The sequence below is a fragment of the Asterias rubens genome, chromosome 3 (assembly GCF_902459465.1).
Source record: "Asterias rubens chromosome 3, eAstRub1.3, whole genome shotgun sequence".
Taxonomy (NCBI): Eukaryota; Metazoa; Echinodermata; class Asteroidea; order Forcipulatida; family Asteriidae; genus Asterias; species Asterias rubens.
The window spans coordinates 16,179,579-16,199,875 of NC_047064.1; the positions used below are offsets into that span (position 1 = coordinate 16,179,579).

At 39.1% G+C, this 20,297-nt stretch overlaps 2 protein-coding genes across 2 annotated transcripts; one reads left to right on the top strand and one right to left on the bottom strand.

The window, feature by feature from the left end:
• Window positions 1–688: 688 nt before the first annotated feature.
• On the bottom strand, window positions 689–9,514 carry LOC117288102 (SAC3 domain-containing protein 1-like). Its single transcript, XM_033768801.1, has 9 exons — window positions 9,331–9,514; window positions 8,468–8,527; window positions 7,828–7,956; window positions 6,730–6,891; window positions 6,173–6,339; window positions 4,942–4,990; window positions 4,224–4,364; window positions 2,588–2,924; window positions 689–2,241 (listed from the first exon to the last, which is right to left on the bottom strand). Exons 1-9 carry the CDS (start codon window positions 9,402–9,404, stop codon window positions 2,104–2,106), a joined length of 1,257 nt encoding a protein of 418 aa, XP_033624692.1. The 5' UTR covers window positions 9,405–9,514; the 3' UTR covers window positions 689–2,103.
• Window positions 9,515–9,661: 147 nt separating this feature from the next.
• LOC117287760 (thiosulfate sulfurtransferase/rhodanese-like domain-containing protein 2) lies at window positions 9,662–20,172 on the top strand. Its single transcript, XM_033768265.1, has 8 exons — window positions 9,662–9,801; window positions 10,491–11,066; window positions 12,037–12,159; window positions 13,408–13,516; window positions 14,664–14,785; window positions 16,112–16,270; window positions 18,846–18,984; window positions 19,651–20,172. Exons 1-8 carry the CDS (start codon window positions 9,763–9,765, stop codon window positions 19,869–19,871), a joined length of 1,488 nt encoding a protein of 495 aa, XP_033624156.1. The 5' UTR covers window positions 9,662–9,762; the 3' UTR covers window positions 19,872–20,172.
• Window positions 20,173–20,297: the final 125 nt, after the last annotated feature.

A 20,297-nucleotide genomic window follows, 5' to 3' on the forward strand; every position in this document is an offset into this window, starting at 1 on the left:
CAATATTGTTGTTATCTTGTTTTCAACTTCTTGTCATGTACTTGATAGAGGAACCCAACGTATAACATCATTATGGGAATCAATGTGTGGTGAAGAGGGATTCAACTAGTGGTTCAATCCCAACGAGGCCTGGTTCTTGATAATTTTACCGAGACGAAGTCAAGGTAAATTATCAAGAACCAGGCCTTAGCGGGTTCAAACCACTAGTTGAAAATCGATTCAACACACTTTGATTCCCATTCATAAATACCTTTTCGGTCAAAAAAACATCAACACTTTTGGGTCAAAAAGTAAAATAAATGCAAAAAATATAATTGTTCAATGATTTCTATCAACACAACACCCCTCCAGCTATGAAATGGTAAGGACGCAGGTAAACAACTCCTTATAAGGAGAATGCTGTGTGCATAGTGTGATTGTGGCACAACGGTTCCAGCCGTTGCTCTCGACCAATAGGAATGAAGAAACTGTCTTATCAGCACAGGTGCAAGCTTGCGTGTCACGCCCATGTTTCAATACTTTTTACTCGTGTTATATCATCCGCTCAAACACCCCCACGTGATGCCCTCTCGACTAATCAGAATGGATAAACTCATTATGAACTATAATTCAAAGCAGTTTTGAAATTTGTAAGATACAATTTTTTTTTTTACTTTTTTTTTAAATGGGCCAACAATACCCCGTTTTATTTAAATTTAAAAATACAACAATGTAGGTTACTCAAAATATTTAGTAATATTTTGTGCTTGTAAAAAAAACTTGTGTAAACATTTAAGGACCTTTACTACATCGTTTAGTAATAATACGGGTTGAAACATGTTTTAAATAGGGGAAAGATTAATTTTTAAGAATTACTTTTTTAATTCTGAAAAAAATAAAAAATAAATGTAATTCCTTTTTTTCAAAAAGAATAGATTTAAAAAGTATTGTATGAAAACCTTATTGTTATTAATCAAATTGTGTTTTCCCTTTGTATAAAGTTAAGTAGAGGACTCGTATCACTGTAGCATTTGTAGCTCTTGATTTTACACTTATATTTTAAATAATTCTTTAACTATCTGCTTGTATGTTGCTGCTGTTAGAAGTTTACAAACAGTATTACTTTTACGGGAAGAAACAAAGCAAACTTTTGTTTTGCTTGACTAGAACTTGCCCAGGTTTGTGCTTGTTATGTATTAAAAAAAACACTTGTAACACAATTACAAATTTGGCGGGGAAAACAAAATCATAATATACATTTGATGACAATTTAAAAATATTTCTTTGAGCCCAAGTCATTCGGCTATTGCATATTTACAACCATACACTTCTACTGACATATGCAGGCAGTGTTTTATATTAAAGTAAAGTACAGTAAACACTTTTGAAGGATGACATTTCATGGGTTCGTCATAAGTAGTGGTACAAGTTTTACAATATGGGGACAGACTTGGGGTATAGTGACTGATTGTCATAAACCCTGTATCCACACAAACTTGCTAAGCGCAAATAAATCTTGCTTAGCCGAAACAGATTACCTGCCGAAATTTCACATAGAGTTAACATTGGTGTCAATGGTTCTTAAATAATTTTCGTTTTGTCTAGCAAAGAAATTTGCTAAGCACTATTTTCTGCTTAACAGCTTTATAAAGTTGGGCTGTGTACACGGAGACTTGGCTACAGCTCTGGCTCCATCAGCCATCTTGAAAATAAGTGAATTTTACACAAGATTTCATATTGGATGAATCAGCAGCTGTAGCAATAGCCATAGCCATAGCCATGGGAAAAAACACCTGTGTCCAACCGACAGCACCATTCCTTTGGGCAAGAAACCACCCCAACTCGATTTATGTATTATATAAATAGTGTACTTATAAATTAATTTGTAACGTTATAAATTTGTGAGCTGTAAGACTAACCACCATGCATCTGTGTGTATCACTTGATAAAGATGTGGAAGCTACGAAGCGAGTGTCTTACTGAGTGTATTCTTGTTGGTCTAAAAAATAATGTGAAAACGTAAGCCCATGTTTCTTTGTACGATGGTTAACACCTAGATGATTATGAATTGCACAAATCAAGAAAATGTCACAGGTGACATGGCATATGGTTTTTGTATTTATGTCACCTTTCAGGGTAGTTTGGGGATGGGTATTTACCCTCTGACCTTCGACCTGGTTGTTCACATCCCATGATGAGGTCATGGCTTAGGAAACTGCCCTGCTTGGAGTCGACCAGTTTACTGCACTTCCAATGAGGTGGCTGTTTATTGACAGTGGACAAAAAAAAAAAATGTCAAATTTATTTAGGGTGTCATGGCTAAACGATTGGGAGCATCAAATTCAAGTTGTGGTGGTTAAGTCATCAGAGTGGGGGGGTCTGATCCCAGAAGCAGGCATGCAACAACATCAACCCATTATGACCAACGAGCACAGCCAAAGATCGAGGGTGTTTGATTTTTCCCGAGGGAGGAAAACCGGATGGTCTGGAAAACCCTCTTGGCACAGCAGAGAACCAACGCACAACTCAACTCACATAATATGGCCCTGGCCGAGTATCGAACCGGGGTCACCTTGGTGAGAGGCGAGTGCTTAACGCACGAGCCAACCATGCCACCATGCCTAACCGTGCAGAGTTGAACAAAAACAAAAGTGATGTACCATTCACTTAGGATAAATTTTCTTTTAAACTTGAGGATTGGAACGACTTTACTCTTCTCCAAACCCAACAGTGCACCCGTCAAGTTGCCACTTACTATAGCTTCTGCTGCAACAGGAGTACTCTTGTGGAAGGCCACGCCTCTGTCATTGACTTCGAGCCCACATAATTCGAGGTACTCTATGGTGTCATTATCAGAGTCAAACACCAACCATTTGGACAAGACTCTCACTGGAAAGCGCAGATTCTTACTGCTGTAGGCCGTGTTCAGGATTTGAAGAGCTTGCCTAGAATTAGAAAGGCCGAATATCATAGTGTGAGAGTTCTGAGAATTCTTGTTTGTTTTTCTACGGTAATGTTGGTCTTCCATGATTTCCTTGGGATTTTTTTTATATATTTTGTTGATGCAAGTCTCCAGACACACAAGGCCTAAGGTGTGGGCTACAATTATTTTATTCCAGAGGCCGTAACCACCTACTCCTAGGGCTGAAACAGGGTTACCCCTTTTACAGTCCACACCAATGTAGGCTTGGGTATCATCAATCCGAAGTCTGGCCGGTAGAGCAGAAAGCACTACCTCCCCAATTTTGCGAAGCAAGTGCCACAACCGGGATTTGAACCCTCACTCTGCTGATGAAACACCAGAGCTTAAATCCGATGCTCTTAAAACTGCTCAGCCATGACACGCCACAATATTACAGTTATTTAGTCGTCAGAAGTATTGCTTATTGTCATGCAATATTTTTGTCGCATATTATTTTTAAGTGTTCAGGACTTGAACAGTTGAGGGGTTATCCGTGATAAAACTAAGGCTTAATTTCTCTGGATCAAAGCCCAATTTCATAGATCTGCTTAATGGCAGATTTTGTGCTTGCTTCTGTAAATTTTATATCTCAGCGAACTGTAAGCACACAAAAAGCCATGCTAACCTTCCGGTGCTTACTGTATGAGTATGAATGACTTTGTAAATCCATGGTAAACATGCAAGCTGGTCGCCTAATTTTCTTGCTTACCTGTGAAGTACATTTACAGTTAAAGGCAGTGGACACTATTGGTAATTACTCAAAATAATTATCAGCATAAAAACCTCACTTGGTAATTGGGGGAGGTTTTATAGTATAAAACATTGTGAGAAACGGCTCCCTCTGAAGTGACATAGTTTTCGAGAAAAAAAGTCATTTTCCATGAATTTGATTTCGAGACCTCAAGTTTAGAATTTGAGGTCTCGAAATCAAGCATCTAAACGCACACAGCTTCGTGTGACAAGGGTGTTTTTTCTTTCATAGTTATCTCGCAACTCCGACGACCAATTGAGCTCAAATTTTCACAGGTTTGTGTTTTTATGCATATGTTGATACACACCAAGTGAGATGACTGGTCTTTGACAATTACCCATAGTGTCCACTGTCTTTAAGCAAATGTTTTTGCTTTAGTTAGCTCAAAAATTTGCTTATCGTTAAACAGCCGCATGAAATTGACCCTTGGTGTCCACATTTATAATGTCAGTAATCACAGTGATTCAGAAATTAGGACATTTGTTTGTTTGATGAGATTACACTTGGGGGTTTAGTGTCCTGACTCCTTACCATCTAGCCAGCCTGAGATGACGATGAAGGGCGCAGCTTTGTATGTAATCACATTGGGAGCCTAGTCTCCAGACTCGTATGAAGTTACCTTGAAGGTGTGCACTGTGGATACGGAGGGCAAGCCGGACGCTGGGGCACTGCCTATTCAAAAACACAACAAACAATCAAATAAAATGAAATAAAACATTGCAAAAATTGAGGATGATTTGACGTTGAACAAAGACAAATTTAGTTGAGTGGGATTTGAACCACTGACCTCTGGATTAACATGTCGACGCTCAACCAATTGTTATCAGATCTCTTTGAATATCAGTTGTCTGGAGACCTTTGGTAATTGTCAAAGACCAGTATTCCAACTTGATGTATACCAACATATTGATAAAATAAAAAATCTGTAAAAATTTTAACGCAATTGGTCATCGAAGTTGCAAGAGAATGATAAAAGAAAAAACACCCTAGTTGCACAGATTTGTGTGCGTTCTTATGTCTAATAAAAGCCTTACATGTATGTCCTAGAGTCTTTTAATATTTGAGTGAGAAATAATCTCTTTTTCAAAAACTACTTAACTTCAGAGGGAGCCGTTTTTCACAATGTTTTATACTATCAACAGCTCTCCATTGCTCATTACCAAGTAAGTTTTTATGCTTACATTTTTGGGGAGTAATTACCAATAGTGTCCAGTGCCTTTAACTAACATCTAAATCCAGCCTTACTTACCTGACTCCGACAGGTAGAGAAAGCGCATGTCTTAAAGCTTCTGGTGATCCTGTTAGACAAGGAGGGAGAGAGGGTCACAAGTTAAATGGGAATGAGATTGAAACCTGGTTCTGAACAGCAGCCAGGACTCAAAATGTGAGGGAAATAGCCACAAGACTGCCGGGCTTGCAGCTCAGATTTTTCACTTGACCAGAATTTATGTTATGAGACCAGACTCAAAATGAGGTGATGAACAGGCACTAAGAGAAAATCTATGGGTCATTCTGTGTCAAATCAACCAACTTCCTGAAGAGTTCCCAGGTGACCCCTCTCAGATTTTGATGAAGCTTCATCAGAATGATTGGATGTGGCTCAAAATGAACACATGCAAAAAAGCTTAAAAATAATAATACTCCATGTCGTTTTCGAGATAATTTCTGACTTTGAAAGCTCAGTATTTAGTTTTTGTACCAGGTAGAGAGCTCAAATTTGGTATTCCATTGTACTTCTTGCCAAATTTCTTGAAACTAAATTTTGAGCTTTCAAAGTTGGAAATTATCACAAAAATCCCTTTTCGCGTCTCGCGCGCGCACAAAATGGCCGCCTCGGCCAAATTTGAATGGGTCATATCTGAGAGGGTCACCTGGGGACCACTGGTTGATTGACATGGAATGACCCGATCAGATTTGTCTCAGGTGCAAGTGTAAGATTTCCTTCACATTCTTGGATTCAATCCAGTGTTGTAGCCAAAGTGAGCGGTGCCGGGCCACCCTGCCCAGAACTAACAATTTCGCCCACCACTCAGCGCAAAAAACACTCTGCTGCCCAGCACTCCCTCAGATTGCCCCATGTCTGAAGGCCCCATGTCTGAAGGCCCCATGTCTGAAGGCCCCATGTCTGAAGGCCCCATGTCTGAAGGCCCCATGTCTGAAGGCCCCACGTCTGAAGGCCCCATGTCTGAAGGCCCCACGTCTGAAGGCCCCATGTCTGAACGCCCCATGTCTGAAGGCCCCATGTCTGAAGGCCCCATGTCTGAAGGCCCCATGTCTGAAGGCCCCATGTCTGAACGCCCCATGTCTGAACGCCCCATGTCTAAAGGCCCCATGTCTGAACGCCCCATGTCTGAACGCCCCATGTCTGAAGGCCCCATGTCTGAACATACATAACTTTGTTGATCTGCTTAACCTTGGTGGACTAAATGTTATTTAGAGCCCACCACTAAAAAAGGTCTAGATACAACACTTCCACTTACCAAGATTAAAGATGAGATAAAGTGCCTCAAACTCTTCTCGGTTGGGACTTGTGGTGCTACCGTCCGTCTCAGCATCTTGGTACATGACCAGGAGTCTCTTAAGACACTCTTGGGTGTGGTCATTGTTGATTTTTCCGTCAAATCGAGACACGTGTTCTGTGCATAACCTGTGTGGAGTTTTTAAAAGGAGCGCTAAAACCCAGGAACTTTTTTGTAGTGTTCAGAAATCACATGGCGGCAACTTGGAATGACAGAAAATAATGTTGGTTGCATTTCTCAGCTAGATATGTGAACATGGAAAGTCCAGGGAAACTGTGCACTACAGTATATGTATATAGAATCGTTAGGGTGTCGTGGCCAAGCAGGAAAAAAGCACCAAACTCAAGCTTTGGTGTTTCTGTTCAACAGAGTGTGGGTTTGAGTACCGGTCATGACACTTGTGTCCCTGAGCATGACACTCAACCATAATTGCTTCTCTCCATCTAGGGGTAAATGGGTACCCTTAATGCTCTACAAAGAATCAATTGACTTTGATTAACCTTTAGGTTTTTGTTTACCTGTATCCCGAGTACAAATGGAATCTTATTGCGAGCTCAAGGATCTGCATGCACTCTACTCCGCTGGCTCGTTGAATCACCAGGTCTTGTCTGATGCTGCGCGTTCGGTCAAATATGAAGTCATACTGCGTCACAAAAGACTGGTCACTTCTTTGTAATAGCCTGTTGAACGAGGACAAAAAAAGGCATTGATTGAAAGTCGGATGAAACTAACAATGAACCATGATGAGAAAATGTTGTATGTAAGTAACCTTTTAAAAGTTCCATAATCTTACAGCACAGAGCTTTCTTGAAACAATCAGTCTTTGAAAACACTTTCATGTTTCACCACTCTCATAAGTATACTAGACCACCGTCCCATTGCAAGAAAGTGGTTTTGCTAAGCGCAATTTGACTGTGTGTGCAACAAATCCTTCAAACTTAAAGCACACAAAAGCCCTTAGGGTGCAATCTTGCAATTAAAGGAACACGTTGCCTTGGATCGGTCGAGTTGGTCTTTGAAAAGCGTTTGTAACCATTTGATATCAAGTGCATATGGGTAGAAAGATGTTGTACAAGTAGAATACAATGGTCCACACAAACATGCCTCAAAAATGCAGAGTTTTCCTTTTACCTCGTCGACTAACATGGTGAGCCATTTATGGGAGTCAAATTTTTTACTCCCATAAATGGCCAACCGTGTAAAAGAAAAACCACACAATTTCCAGGCAAATTTGTGTGGATCATTGTATTCTACTTTTAAAACATCTTTCCAACCATGTGCATTTTATAAAAAAACGGTTACAAAATGCTTTTTATAGACCAACTCGACCGATCCAAGGCAACGTGTTCCTTTAACACTGCACCATGCTGACGCAGGCTTTTTCAAAACCAAAGGTTTGTATTCCCAAGGTGATAACCAGAGACCTACCCCATTAAACTCCACCCAAAACCTTTACTTTACAAGATGTTACAACTTGCATAATTTGTTTTGCTTAATAAACACCATGCAGCAAGAACCAAATCAATCAAATTCAGACAAAGCCGATTAATGATGTTTCTTAGGACAATTTGAGTATCTCATTATTTGGACCAAACGCTTCTTTTCGTCCAACATACTTTGTTATCATGTAGTGCATGGTCTCCAGTAACACTTCTGGCGGTCGAAGGTCAGAGGCAACGGCATCAGCTTTCCCTGCGGCTGGTCTGGAGTACTCTTTGATCATGGTCATGTGACTGGCATTTGCGCTGGAAGAAAATAAATAGTTCAACAGCTGTTATTAGTCAATTTTATTGTTTTAAAGCATCACAAAGAAATAAGTAATACCATTTATGACATTGTTTCACAAGTTTAAAATACATAGCTAGGCCTCTTAGTAAAAGTTAGATGCAAATAAAACTGTGGTGAAACACAATTTAACATAATTCTTGCAGTTTCCGCTGCTTAAGTATAGGTTTCAAACTGCCTCTAGCAACCAGGGAATCTCGGTCCCACCTGAGTAATATTAACTTGATTTTTTTTTGTCATTTGAGAAATTACTGAGCTTACAATACTACACACATCCCTGTGTAAGGTTAAAACAAGGTTTACAGGTTTCCTCAGCCTGAGGCTCAGGCTTGCGAGCTACAGTGATTTTAAAAGTTCACTTTATGAGACATCCTTGGTTTCATTGCCAGAAATATATCAACTGTTTGGTAGATACGTGCGCTATAAGACTTCCATATTTTATAACTTAAATTTGAGTGTTGGACATCAGACCTTTTTGGATTGACGCCAGGTGCAACCTCCAATGGATGAAGTCTCTCCTGCAACTCCCGCCTAAAAAAATAAATAAATAACAAAACATTTCGGAAGAATTTTAATTATTCAACATTATGGTGGACCGATGAGAGTCCGGAAATGAGTGCAAGACATATTTTTTAATTGAGAGGAAGAAAGACAATACTTTTACTTTCACGACTTTACTACGTTTCTCACTCAACCACTATCAGCAAAACATTTAGAGAGTTCTGTTTGCAAGATGAACCGTGCCCTGGATTTGTTCTTTACTCAAACAAATAGGTCAAAACTTTTTCCCAACGAACAAGAAGTAAAGACTAGTCCACCCATGAAGTCTACCTCCATAGTCCACCCATTTTTACTTACATTAATTAAGTCATCAGCACCTTAAAAAAACCCAAATAAACCTGCTGTAGAGCCTCTAGTCGCTAGTTGTCTCTAAACTCTTTTTGTCTTAGTCTACTTTTTAGAAAGTGGCACCGAATACAAAAATGTCACACATAAGCATTCATTCAACAAAATATTAAAGAATCCAAATTATTCATTGGTCAGTGACAGTGGCAATCATTTGGATGGTCAATTCAATGTTTGTTGTGGTACGGTTTCGGGTTAGCCCACCTTGTTGAACTGTTAATGGCTCCGCTTTTAACATCGGTCTCATCACTGTCACCATTACACGGATGTTAAAAGCGGAGCCAATTTTTCTCTTTTTCTGATTTTGACCTGAGTGAGGGAATGTAGCAAAACACTTCACTTTTATCAAAATGTTTAATAAAACTAAAAAAAAGTAAAACTATTGCCTCAAAATGAGTAAAATCCTCTTATAAAACTAAAAAGCTTACGTTTTCCTTTCTCTCTCTGGACACATGTCCAAACATCTCCCAACAATTTCGTTGTTTCTCACTGCATTTTCCATGACCAGCAAGATGACGATCACAAGACAAACCAGTGAGAAAGTGACAGCTACACAACAGTAATGAAATCCAGCTACAACATTATGGCTGATGCAGTAAAACGTAACCGGTAGCCACGGCCTCCCTTGACTTTTGTACCGAGTTGTACACAATAAGGTCAAGGTGAGGTCACAACTACTAGTTACCATTTAAAATCAAGCTCTAACCTGTTTTGTTGTATTAATCCCAAACTAATGAGGGCGCACTTTGGCGAGACCGTAAAAAAACCATGAGGGACAAAAGTTGGTAAAACTTAAGTAAAGAGCAATGGGTTTTTGTTGGTTTTTGTAGGTATCAATACTGAGTGTTATTATTGTTAAAATGAAACCAAGGAAAATCTCCAAAGTCACTAGAAAACGGGTAAGCAGTTAAATTATTTGACTTAAATTAATTAATTCATATCGAATGAGAAAGTGGTGGCGTGATCGATACCGTGAGTGATATATGATATGATTGTGTGTGGTACGGAACTTTTCCGAAAAGTGTTGGGGGGGCGGGGAAGGGGGGGGGGGGCTAAGAGTACAAAGACATTTTGTGGATCCCCTTATTGTAAGGGTTTATATAATAATAATGGGATGCCAAGCCAAGCCAATCATATCCATTTTTGGGGGGCAAAGAGCCTAGAGGGTAGCCCCATCCATTCCATAACCATCCCATCATCACGATTCATACTCATCCTGCTAGGGTAGGTAGGGTAGGGGCTAGGCTATTAGGGGAGGGGCAGGATTAATAGTTCCCCGACTTTTATGGACCCCTAGTTATGATAACGTAACCCTCCTCTCGAAGGCCGCCCAGGCCGGGGCGGCCGTCAGGAGGAGGGTTACGTTAACGCAACAATCATAATGGACCCCCTACATTGAGGTAAACGCCATTATGGGGTCCATCATCATGTCATGTTATTGATTGATGTATTGTAATTGATCACATAAAGCTGTGTAGGCCTACCCACCCGTGGGGACCTTCTTTCAAAGATTTGTTTGTCTAAAAAGTATCGCAAGTATTATACCACTTTTAAAACTAATGTTTATTGCTTATATTAATTTCTACAGGTCTTTGCGGAATTTGTCAATTCAAGGCGCTTAGGTGCTTCAGATCCCAACGATGACCATCAAATAACCCTGTCCTGGTTGTGTTGTGATGAAACATTTAATGTCGCTGCTGAGATTCATAAACATGTTGCAAAAGAACATGGTGAGATTGTAAACCAAGCCACAACCCTCGAACTGCAGAAGGTCAAACAAGATAGTAAATGTCAGAGACTTTTACAGGACAGAAGTGAAGTTGCAACAATAAGATTTGAGCAGGGAGAGTTGTCACTAAGAAGAGGTTCGCAAGATTTGCAATATGACGAAAAAGACCGAAGTGGTGATTTGGAGTCGTCGAAGAAACAAAAGACGCAAAATGAGAACTCAGTGACAGAAACAGAAAGCCACAAGGACACAGAAGTGTGTGAGAAATATAGGGAAACGTTGCCTTGGCTACCGAGTGAGGAAGATTGCCAACATTTAGACAAGAACGGAGAAGGACAAATTTTACTGTATTATAGATATGTTGACATTGAAAAACCTGAAGAAATTGCTGAGTGGCAGAGGGTTTTATGTCAGAGGTTACATCTAGCAGGAAAGGTAGGTTTCTTTCTAAGCCTCTTTGGGCAGTCTACATCTGGATAAATATTCTCAACGCCCTAAGGGCCAAACGAGAAGAGAAGATAATGAAGACATTTCAGATAGATTTGGGAGGAAAACCTTGGAGAATTATTCCAGTGAAAACCCACGTAGTATCAGCTAGTAGGGACTGAAAACCCAATCCACTAGTGCCCCTAGTAGGATTTGAACCGGGTCCTAGATGTGGAAGACACCGCAAGACACCGCAACATCAACCTGACCGCCCACTACCAACCTGAGTGATTTTTCTCCATGCCTTTCACCTCTGTAGACACCTGGTTCAAACCCGGACTGGAGCCTTGCATTTTTTTATATTTTTTTTCAATCCCAACCTGATTGCGTCGGTTTTCCCAATAGGGGTTTTCCTCCAATGTCTAAAACTGAAATTTCTTCATGAATAATAATACAAATAGACTTGTAGTCATTATTTCCCACAGTCACTTGGCCTTTAGGCCTTTTTCATTCCTTTAACCATCTCAGCTCCTTGGGTCGTACACAGCCTGTGCTGCAAAATATGCAATAAATCAATCGTAAGAACCATGTTACCTTTGGGTTAAGAGAAGCATTTACAGTTTTAAAAAGTGTCTTGCTCAAGAACACAAGTGTCCTGACCGGGGTTGGAACGCACACCTTGATGACTTATGTAACCACCATCTTGAATCTGATGCTCTTAACCACTTGGCGATGACTCCCCAGCATCTTCATTGTCTTCTCATCGTCTTGCAAAAAGTTGGTGTGATGTTTCCATTAGGAAAATTTTTCGACTTTATAATTCAGATTCAGATTCTTTGTAAAGTTGTGTTGCTGTCACTGTCAGTGTCAAGTTATTAATATGCTGATTGGTAAAACCAAAGTGAATATTTTTTATCCCCGATGAAAATTTCCATATGATTAAAAGCGTTGATTATTTTTTTCATTTTGACCCATGAAGATTCGTCTTGCCACTGAGGGGCTTAATGGAACTGTTGGAGGATCTGTAGAAGCTACCAATCTGTACATCAAGGCTGTTAGAAACCATCCTCTATTTATTGAAATGACTGCTTTGGATTTCAAGGTACAAGAAAATAAAAAATAAAATACTTCATTGCTGGGTTGAAAGATTTGTTGAATGTTGAGCTTTTATGGCAGAAAATATCATCTTGGTCTGTGATAGTTTTTAAAAATTTGTATGGGGTTGAACAGTTGAAGACCAATGACTTTTCGTTTAACATGCTGGCCCTCTACCACTCGAACAAAGCTAACTAGCCCTTAGCTGACGTCATTCTTCGAGGCTCGTAAAAAGCGCCAGAGACCGGCCTCAAAAATTGCAAAACGGGCTTGTTGTTTGACCTCTGACCTGGGTCATTTCACATATAGATATTTGCAGTCAAATTCCATTGCGGACTTGAGAGCAGTGACTATTAAATAGTCAACATTTTTGTCATTTTGGGCAAAAATTTTCCCCAAATTTTGGGCATCTATGTCACTGCACGTGTATCCAATGATATCACTGTATCCAATGGAATCACTGGATCATAGCGGCAGCGACCTAACTTTATCTTTGCGGATAAAGACAGGGGCCCAGTCTAACTAACTAGCCCTATGCTGGCTAGAAAAGATTTGAACTTGCGACCTCCAGATTAGTATGAGGGTGCTCTACCAACTGATCTATCTACGTGTGTAGCCCTAACAATATCCTTAGTTATTGGACCCTAAATTGATTTGAATTGTTCCAGTCAGTTTCTTTGAGGTGATCCCTTGGCAGCTGTTTTCCAGGTTATATCGTAAACTTGTCTGCGATCCCTGGCTACATGGCAGTTCCAGGTTGAATAGGCTCTGACTCTGACTCTGACTCCCGAACAAAGATATTGACAAAATAGGGAGACTGCCAACATTCAGGCTAGTTGACTCAGTTGGAAGAGCACCTGTACATCAATCTACTACAGGTAGTCGCAGGTTAAAGTCCAAGCTACATGTATGTACAGTTTGCTTTGTCAACCTAAAATTCCAAAAATGTTGATCAAATTTTTCAGACCTTTCGTCAGCAATGATTTGGAAACCTTTCCAGGCTTTCACCTTGTAAGTGTACGTAGTTGAGTTCCAGTTTTTAAACTAATTCAGGCCTGATACTTCACTGATGCCTCTGGTCATTGCCTTGGTGCCCTTGAAATGCTCCTGCAGAAACTTACAATTTTCCTCATAAGGTGTCCTTTACCGAAAAGGAAAATGCTTTGTTGCCCTTGCCCTTTCAAAAAGGAAGCACGCAAGCCTTCTACGCTGTTGTGAATTCACCTTATAAAATTGCTACTTTTTCTCTTTCCAGAAAAGCAGAGGTGATTCTAGCCACTTCCCAAAGGGTTTGAAGGTGGGTGTTCACCAGGAGATTGTGCCCATGGGAGTTGACCCCAACACGCTCAGCTACAGACAAGCAGGTGTGTGTAGAGGTGTAACAAGGCCGGTTAACTTGGCTTGTTGCCTGTCTGGGACTAGCCTTTTGTCAAGGCCTTCATGGCTTGGACAGCTTTGTAGAGCCGCAATTCCAATGTATGCTATGTTAAAGACACTGGACACTATTGGTAGTTGTTAAATACACTTGACACTATTGGTAGTTGTCAAAGACCAGTCTTCTCACTTGGTGTATCTAAACATATGCATAAAATATGAATGAAATAAAAAATACCCTTGTCACACGAAGTTGTACGCTTTCAGATGCTTGATTTCAAGACCTCAAATTCTAAACTTGAGGCCTCGAAATCAAATTCATGGAAAATTAATTTTTTTCTCGAAAACTACATCACTTCAGAGGGAGCCGTTTCTCGAAATGTTTTATACTATCAACCTCATTACCAAGTGAGGTTTTATGCTGATCATTATTTTGAGTAATTACCAATAGTGTCCACTGCCTTTGAGGAGTAGGTCTCATAATTCAAACGTAGTCCCACATACTTTACTATAATTGCTTTTTTCACCCAGGGGTATAAATGGGTACCTGGTGCATGAGGGTAGAGGTTGAGGCAGCTCAGGGCTGTATACTCCCATGGCGCTGAGAAACATTTAAAAAGGATGTTATTTGGCCCTATGCCCAGAGCACTAATGTATAGCGCATTAATACGGTTATTGTGCACTATATAAGAATTTGTTATTATTATTATTATTATTATACATTGCAGGAAATACTTAATTTTGAAGGGACTTGAGGATGAGTTTAACTGAGTGGCGGATATGAGTGCTATGTAATAATACATTTTATCTTCAAGTACGCGCTAATCCTCCAATCAGATTCGCAGAATGGAGTGGTGATAAAAACCTATATTGCACGGCTAATATCACTACCATGCGTCTTGTGTGTTCTATGTCATGCACCAAGTTTGCTTGGAGATAAATACGTTATCACACGCGCGCTGGTGGAAATATGGAAAATATAGCACGTCTGTGTCCCATATTCGGCCTCGTTGGATACGGGACGCAGAAGCGCTATATTTTTTCCGTATTTCACTCGCGCTAGTGTGATAACTTATAATATTATGGCTTGCCAGATTCATGTATACTAAGACTTTCTGATCAATCTTTGTCTGTCAGGAGAACATTTAACACCCGAAGAATTTCATCGAGAACTAGACCATGAACTTCAATCTCAGAGTGGTGGAAAAGAGGACACCACCTTATTGTTGGATTGTCGAAACTTCTATGAGAGCAAGATAGTAAGTAGTTGGTTTATTAAAGGTAGTGGACACTCTTGGTATGTACTCAAAATAACTGTTAGCATAAAAACGTACTTGGTAACGAGCAATGGAGACGTGTTGTTAGAATAAAACATTGCAAGAAAATGACTCCCATTGAAGAAACGTAGTTTTTGAGAAAGAAGTAATTTCTAAGTAAAATAGTTGAATTGATTTTGAGACCTTACGCTTGAGTTGAATTGATTTTGAGACCTCACGCTTGAAGTCTCAAAATCAAGGATCTGAAAGCACACAACTTCGGATTAAAAGGTTTTTTTTCTTCCATTATTATCTCGCAACTTTGGTGACAAGTTGAGCTAAAAATTTTCACAGGTTTGTTAATAGTTGAATTGATTTCGAGACCTCACGCTTGAAGTTGCGAAATCAAGGGTCTTAAAGTACACAACTTCGGGTGAAAAGGGTGTTTTTTTTTCCATTATTATCTCGCAACTTCGACGTTGAGATACCCCAAATGAGAAGACTGGTCTTTGACAAGTACCAAAGGTGCCTTTAAAGATATGCTGTGATTTTTTTTTGATTTTTTTTTTCGTTGTTGTCTTGGCACATTCATTACAAAAGGAGAGGAGTATGACGTTTCCGCATTCATTACGCTCATTATGCAGAAATCCTTGTTTTTGATTTCCCTGTTCCATGTTTTTCTTGCAGTTTTGCTTTTTTCCTGGGCGACCTGTGAATACTAGACTCTGCATTTATTGCTCAAACTCTACACACTAACCAATTGCTTTTTCCTTCCGATGGGACGTTAAAGGCAGTGGACACTATTGGTAATTACTCAAAATATTTATTATCATAACACCTCACTTGGTAACGAGTTATGGGGAGAGGTTACTATAGTAACAAACATTGTGAGAAACTGCTCCCTCTGAAGTGACGTAGTTTTCGAGAAAGAAGTAATTTTCCACGAATTTGATTTCGAGACCTCAGATTTAGAACTTGAGGTCTCGAAATCAAGCATCTGAAAGCACACAACTTTGTCTTACAAGGGTGTTTTTTCTTTCATAGTTATCTAACAACTCTGACGAAGTCAAATTCGATGAGCTCAAATTTTCACAGGCTTGTTATTTTATGCACATGTTGGGATACACCAAGTGAGAAGACTGGTCTTTGAAAATTACCAATAGTGTCCAGTGTCTTTAAGCCGCACTTTGCTGATCAGAGACACAAGAGCCTGAGTTTGGTGTTCTTTACCATGACATGACACAATTATTGTTGTTATATTAATTTTGTTCTATAATCAAAACTGATAACCAAAAATAACTCTGCCGCTTTTAACTTTTGTCTTTTCAGGGCCAGTTTAAAGGTGCTGTGACTCCTAACATACGGAAGTTCAGCTACTGGCCCGAGTATGTGGACAAGAACCTGGACTTGTTTCAAGACAAGAGGGTTATTATGTACTGCACTGGGGGCATCAGATGTGAACGGGGCTCTGCCTATTTGAAATCAAAGGTCTGTATACTCCTTACCAACCATACTCGTTCCCAGGGGTGATCGATCTCGCCACGCCATTTTTTTCCCAGCATGCCTTGCTCGATCATAACCCCTGGAAGTGTAACTCGAAAATATCAAAATTTAAGGGATATTACAATTAGTCCTGTGGTTGATCCGTTCTGTGTGGGGCGTTAGTGCCTTGCCATTCAGTGTTGCGTGACAAAAAAGTGAATACGTACTGTACATCTTTATACGCACGCGTTGCGGCGTATAGAGCTTTTTGGAGACGCACAGCGTTTCATATTTTTCTCGTATATGATAGCCAATCAAAGACACGTATCGGAGTTTCCCTCCCAGGGGTTAGAGTCGTACGCAAATCTAGCGTGATACGGTGCGCTGCCCATGGTTGTGAGGTTGACTTCACCTGTTTATGGTAATCTGTCCTCATCTCCCTCATATGTTTGATTGTTTTACTATTTTTTTAATGCAATGTGTTGATATTTGTCCTTGATTTCTTTATGATTTTTAAAGTCTCAATTTGGTTTCAACTGGATGTTTTTTATATTTTGCCATTTAATTTGTCTATTTGAATAACATGTTTAATATTTACTAAATTGTGTTTCCTATCTCTTCCACCTCCTCAATCTTTTTTTTACTATTTATGTATGCAATGAACTAAGTTTGTTCTGAATTACCTAAGTGATGTTAAAATCTCAATTTGCTTCCATGATATTTTTTCTATGAATAATATGTTAAATGTTTTCTCAATTGTGTTTCTTGGCAGGTCTTCCAGTAGCAACCCCCTCGAACTTATTGTTGTACTATTTGTGTATACAATGTATGATATTTGTCGTGAATTTCTTTTGTGATGTTTAAATCTTAATTTGTTTCCAACATTATATTTTTTGCATATATGAATATAACATATTTAATGTTTTCTCAATCATGTTTTTGGTATAATCCTTGTACCGTTTATGTATGCAACTATATGAACTAAGATTTTCCTCAATTTCTGTTGTGATGTTAATTTGTTTCCAATTTGATAATTTCTGTTACAGGTGTGCAATTTTCTCACATGATTATCTGATGTTTTCTTTTGGTGTATTTTGAATTTGTTTTTGTCATTTTGCATTACAAAAAGTAGCCGTGTCTGCTGTTTAAAAATATATTCTTATATTTTGATCATCTTCCACTCTATCCTACTCCTGTAGAGTTGACAATCCCGACCCATTTATTTCATTCTCATTTCAACTTTCTCATTCTGCCCTTTCCTTTCAAATGCTAAGGTTGTTGACTTTCCCCTTCCAAAATTATGTTCTAGTGCTATTGTAACAAAAATGGTCTTTACTCGCTTTGATTTATGTGTGCATTATTATTTCTCTCCAAAGGCCAAGAGTTTGTTGTATTTTGCTGACTTTCCCATTTTAAAAATGCATTTAATCTTCTGTTCTATCTCCTTTTGTTTTTTCAATTCCCCATTCTCCACTTTCCCTCCAAATGTCCAGAGTTTTTGTTATCTGTGACTTTCGTGTTTCGAAATTAAATTGAATTCCCCTTTTAATTCCCTTTTTATTTCCCCTGTTCCCAATTCTCTTTACAACTCCCAATTCTGCCCTTTCCCTCCAAATAACAAGGGTTGTTCATTTTTAGTGACATCCCTATTTCCAAAAATGTATTTAATTGCTGTTAAAACACAAAAATAAATCCTTTCTTTGTTTTGTTTGTTTTGTACATTCTTACTGCAATCAATATTCGTTTCCACACTTGATATGTTAAGTTTGCTATTGACATATGATTTTTGTATATTTTAAGTGATGTAATCTTTATTTTTAATTTTATTTTTTAAAACAAAAAAAGATTAAATGGCTTGACAGTTTTTACTCTGGTAGACTGTTTCCCACAGGCTGTATCTTTATAAATATAATTATTTTTGTCTGTCTAGTAATTTGAAGTATTACCCAGATTTAAAAATACTGATAATGTTTTCAGTTTTATATACCTTAATCCATCCATACATTCTATTTCATGACATTTTTCCCATATTATTATAGATGAAAATATTTATCAGGCATATCATTTATTATTATTATTATTATTATTATTATTATTATGTACACATAGGCCTAGTTAAAACAAAATTATTGTTTTTCATCATACGAAATTGACACCAGATTATTTGCAATTGCTATTGGGAGACGTTGGATCGCTAGGTGGCAGCAGACAAATAAATTTCCATTGTTTACATAGTTATGCGCATAATTTGCACATTACTGAGAACAACTGAGTTACATTGTAAAGCCTAGTTAATACTTCCTGCAAATGTTCATGCAAAGCGAATTTGACACAACAACTATCCTTTCGCAGCGGATTTGCAAGTGAGCTGAGCAGAGCTGAACTGCTATGAATATTCGCTGTGAATTTTGTGACGTCAACATTCGCTCTGCATCTGCATTCGCAGGATGTACGATGTGATCTTAGCAATGTGCCCATGCTCATAACTATGTAAACAATGGAGATTTACATGTCTGCTGCCACTTAGCGTCCAAAACAAGATGGCAGCTCCATGACACAAGTCCACCATTCTGTATTTCAGGGTGTCTGCAAGGAGATACTACAGCTCAAGGGAGGGGTGCACAACTACCTTGATCAGTATCCTGATGGTCACTTCAGAGGAAAGCTCTTTGTGTTCGATGATCGATACGCTATCAGTACCAATCAGGATGTTGTCTCAAGTAAGTTGCATACAACCCCTAGAGCAGATTTCACACAAAGCTAAGATCAATCTTAAAGGGACACGTTGCCTTGGATTAGAAGGATATTTTAAAAGTAGGGTATAGCTTCAGAGGAAAGCACTTTGTGTTGATGATCGATACGCTATCAGTACCAAAAAGGATGTTGTCTCAAGTAAGTTTCATACAACCCCTAGAGCACGTTTCACGAAAAGCTGAGATCGATCTTAAAGGGACACATTGCCTTGGATTAGAAAGATGTTTTAAAAGTAGGGTATAACTTCAGAGGAAAGCTCTTTGTGTTCGATGATTGATACGCTATCAGTACCAATCGGGATGTTGTCGCAAGTAAGTTTCATACAAGCCCTTGGGCCAATTTTACAAAAAGCTAAGATTTATCTTAAAGGGTTTGGAAGCTTTTTGTAAGACATGAAACACAAACACTTATACGGTTTATAGATACGTGTAATGATGATAGAAAGCTTCACTATATTATTTTATATTATAAATTATATTACTGTACATACATCTGCATTCACAGTGAGTAGGGATTTATGTCTCATTATAATATACCTCCTAAGATCTGGGTCCCAGTTTCAGATTTTTTTTGTCAGCAGTGACTCTCCCCTGGATATAGTTCTTATAGCAATTGTTCTGATACATTCACAGATTGTTTCCACTGTGACCAGCCGTGGGACGAGTACCAGCCCTGCTCCAGCACCCACTGCCATCAGTACGTCCTTTCATGCCCAGCGTGCAGAGCCAGTGATCTGACGTCATGCTGTAAACTGTGTGGAGAACTCAACGATCGAGCGGAAAAACAGAAATCCAAGACCAAAGAGGAATGTCTGTGCACCAGGAGGCGAGAGCGAATTCCTGAGGAGAAGTAAGTCTGGAGATCAATTCCGTTAAATAGCTGTTTGTAAACACATCAACTTCCTTAGCTGAATAACAAATCTGGCCAGAGACTTTTGCCTGTGATTCTTTTCACACATCTCGAGTATTCAGTGCTAACACACATCGGTGTAAAGGTAAAACCAAAATTAAAATTCCTTATTAAGCCTTGGCCACTAGTCAAACTTACTATTCCACTAGTCGCGCCTCAAATAGTTGCGACTTCGACACTAGTCTCGGTTAATTTTTAATTCCCATGATGCATTGCGGCATAATGTTTGACGCAGGCGCAATAAAGTAGAATTCGTGCTGAAAGGATTGAAGGATTGTGTCACAAGTGTCTGATTGTATTTCCTGAGTAAACTATGTTGTCGTGAATAGTCGTGAGTTACACAATTGGTTCACCAAGCAGGTAGTCGGGA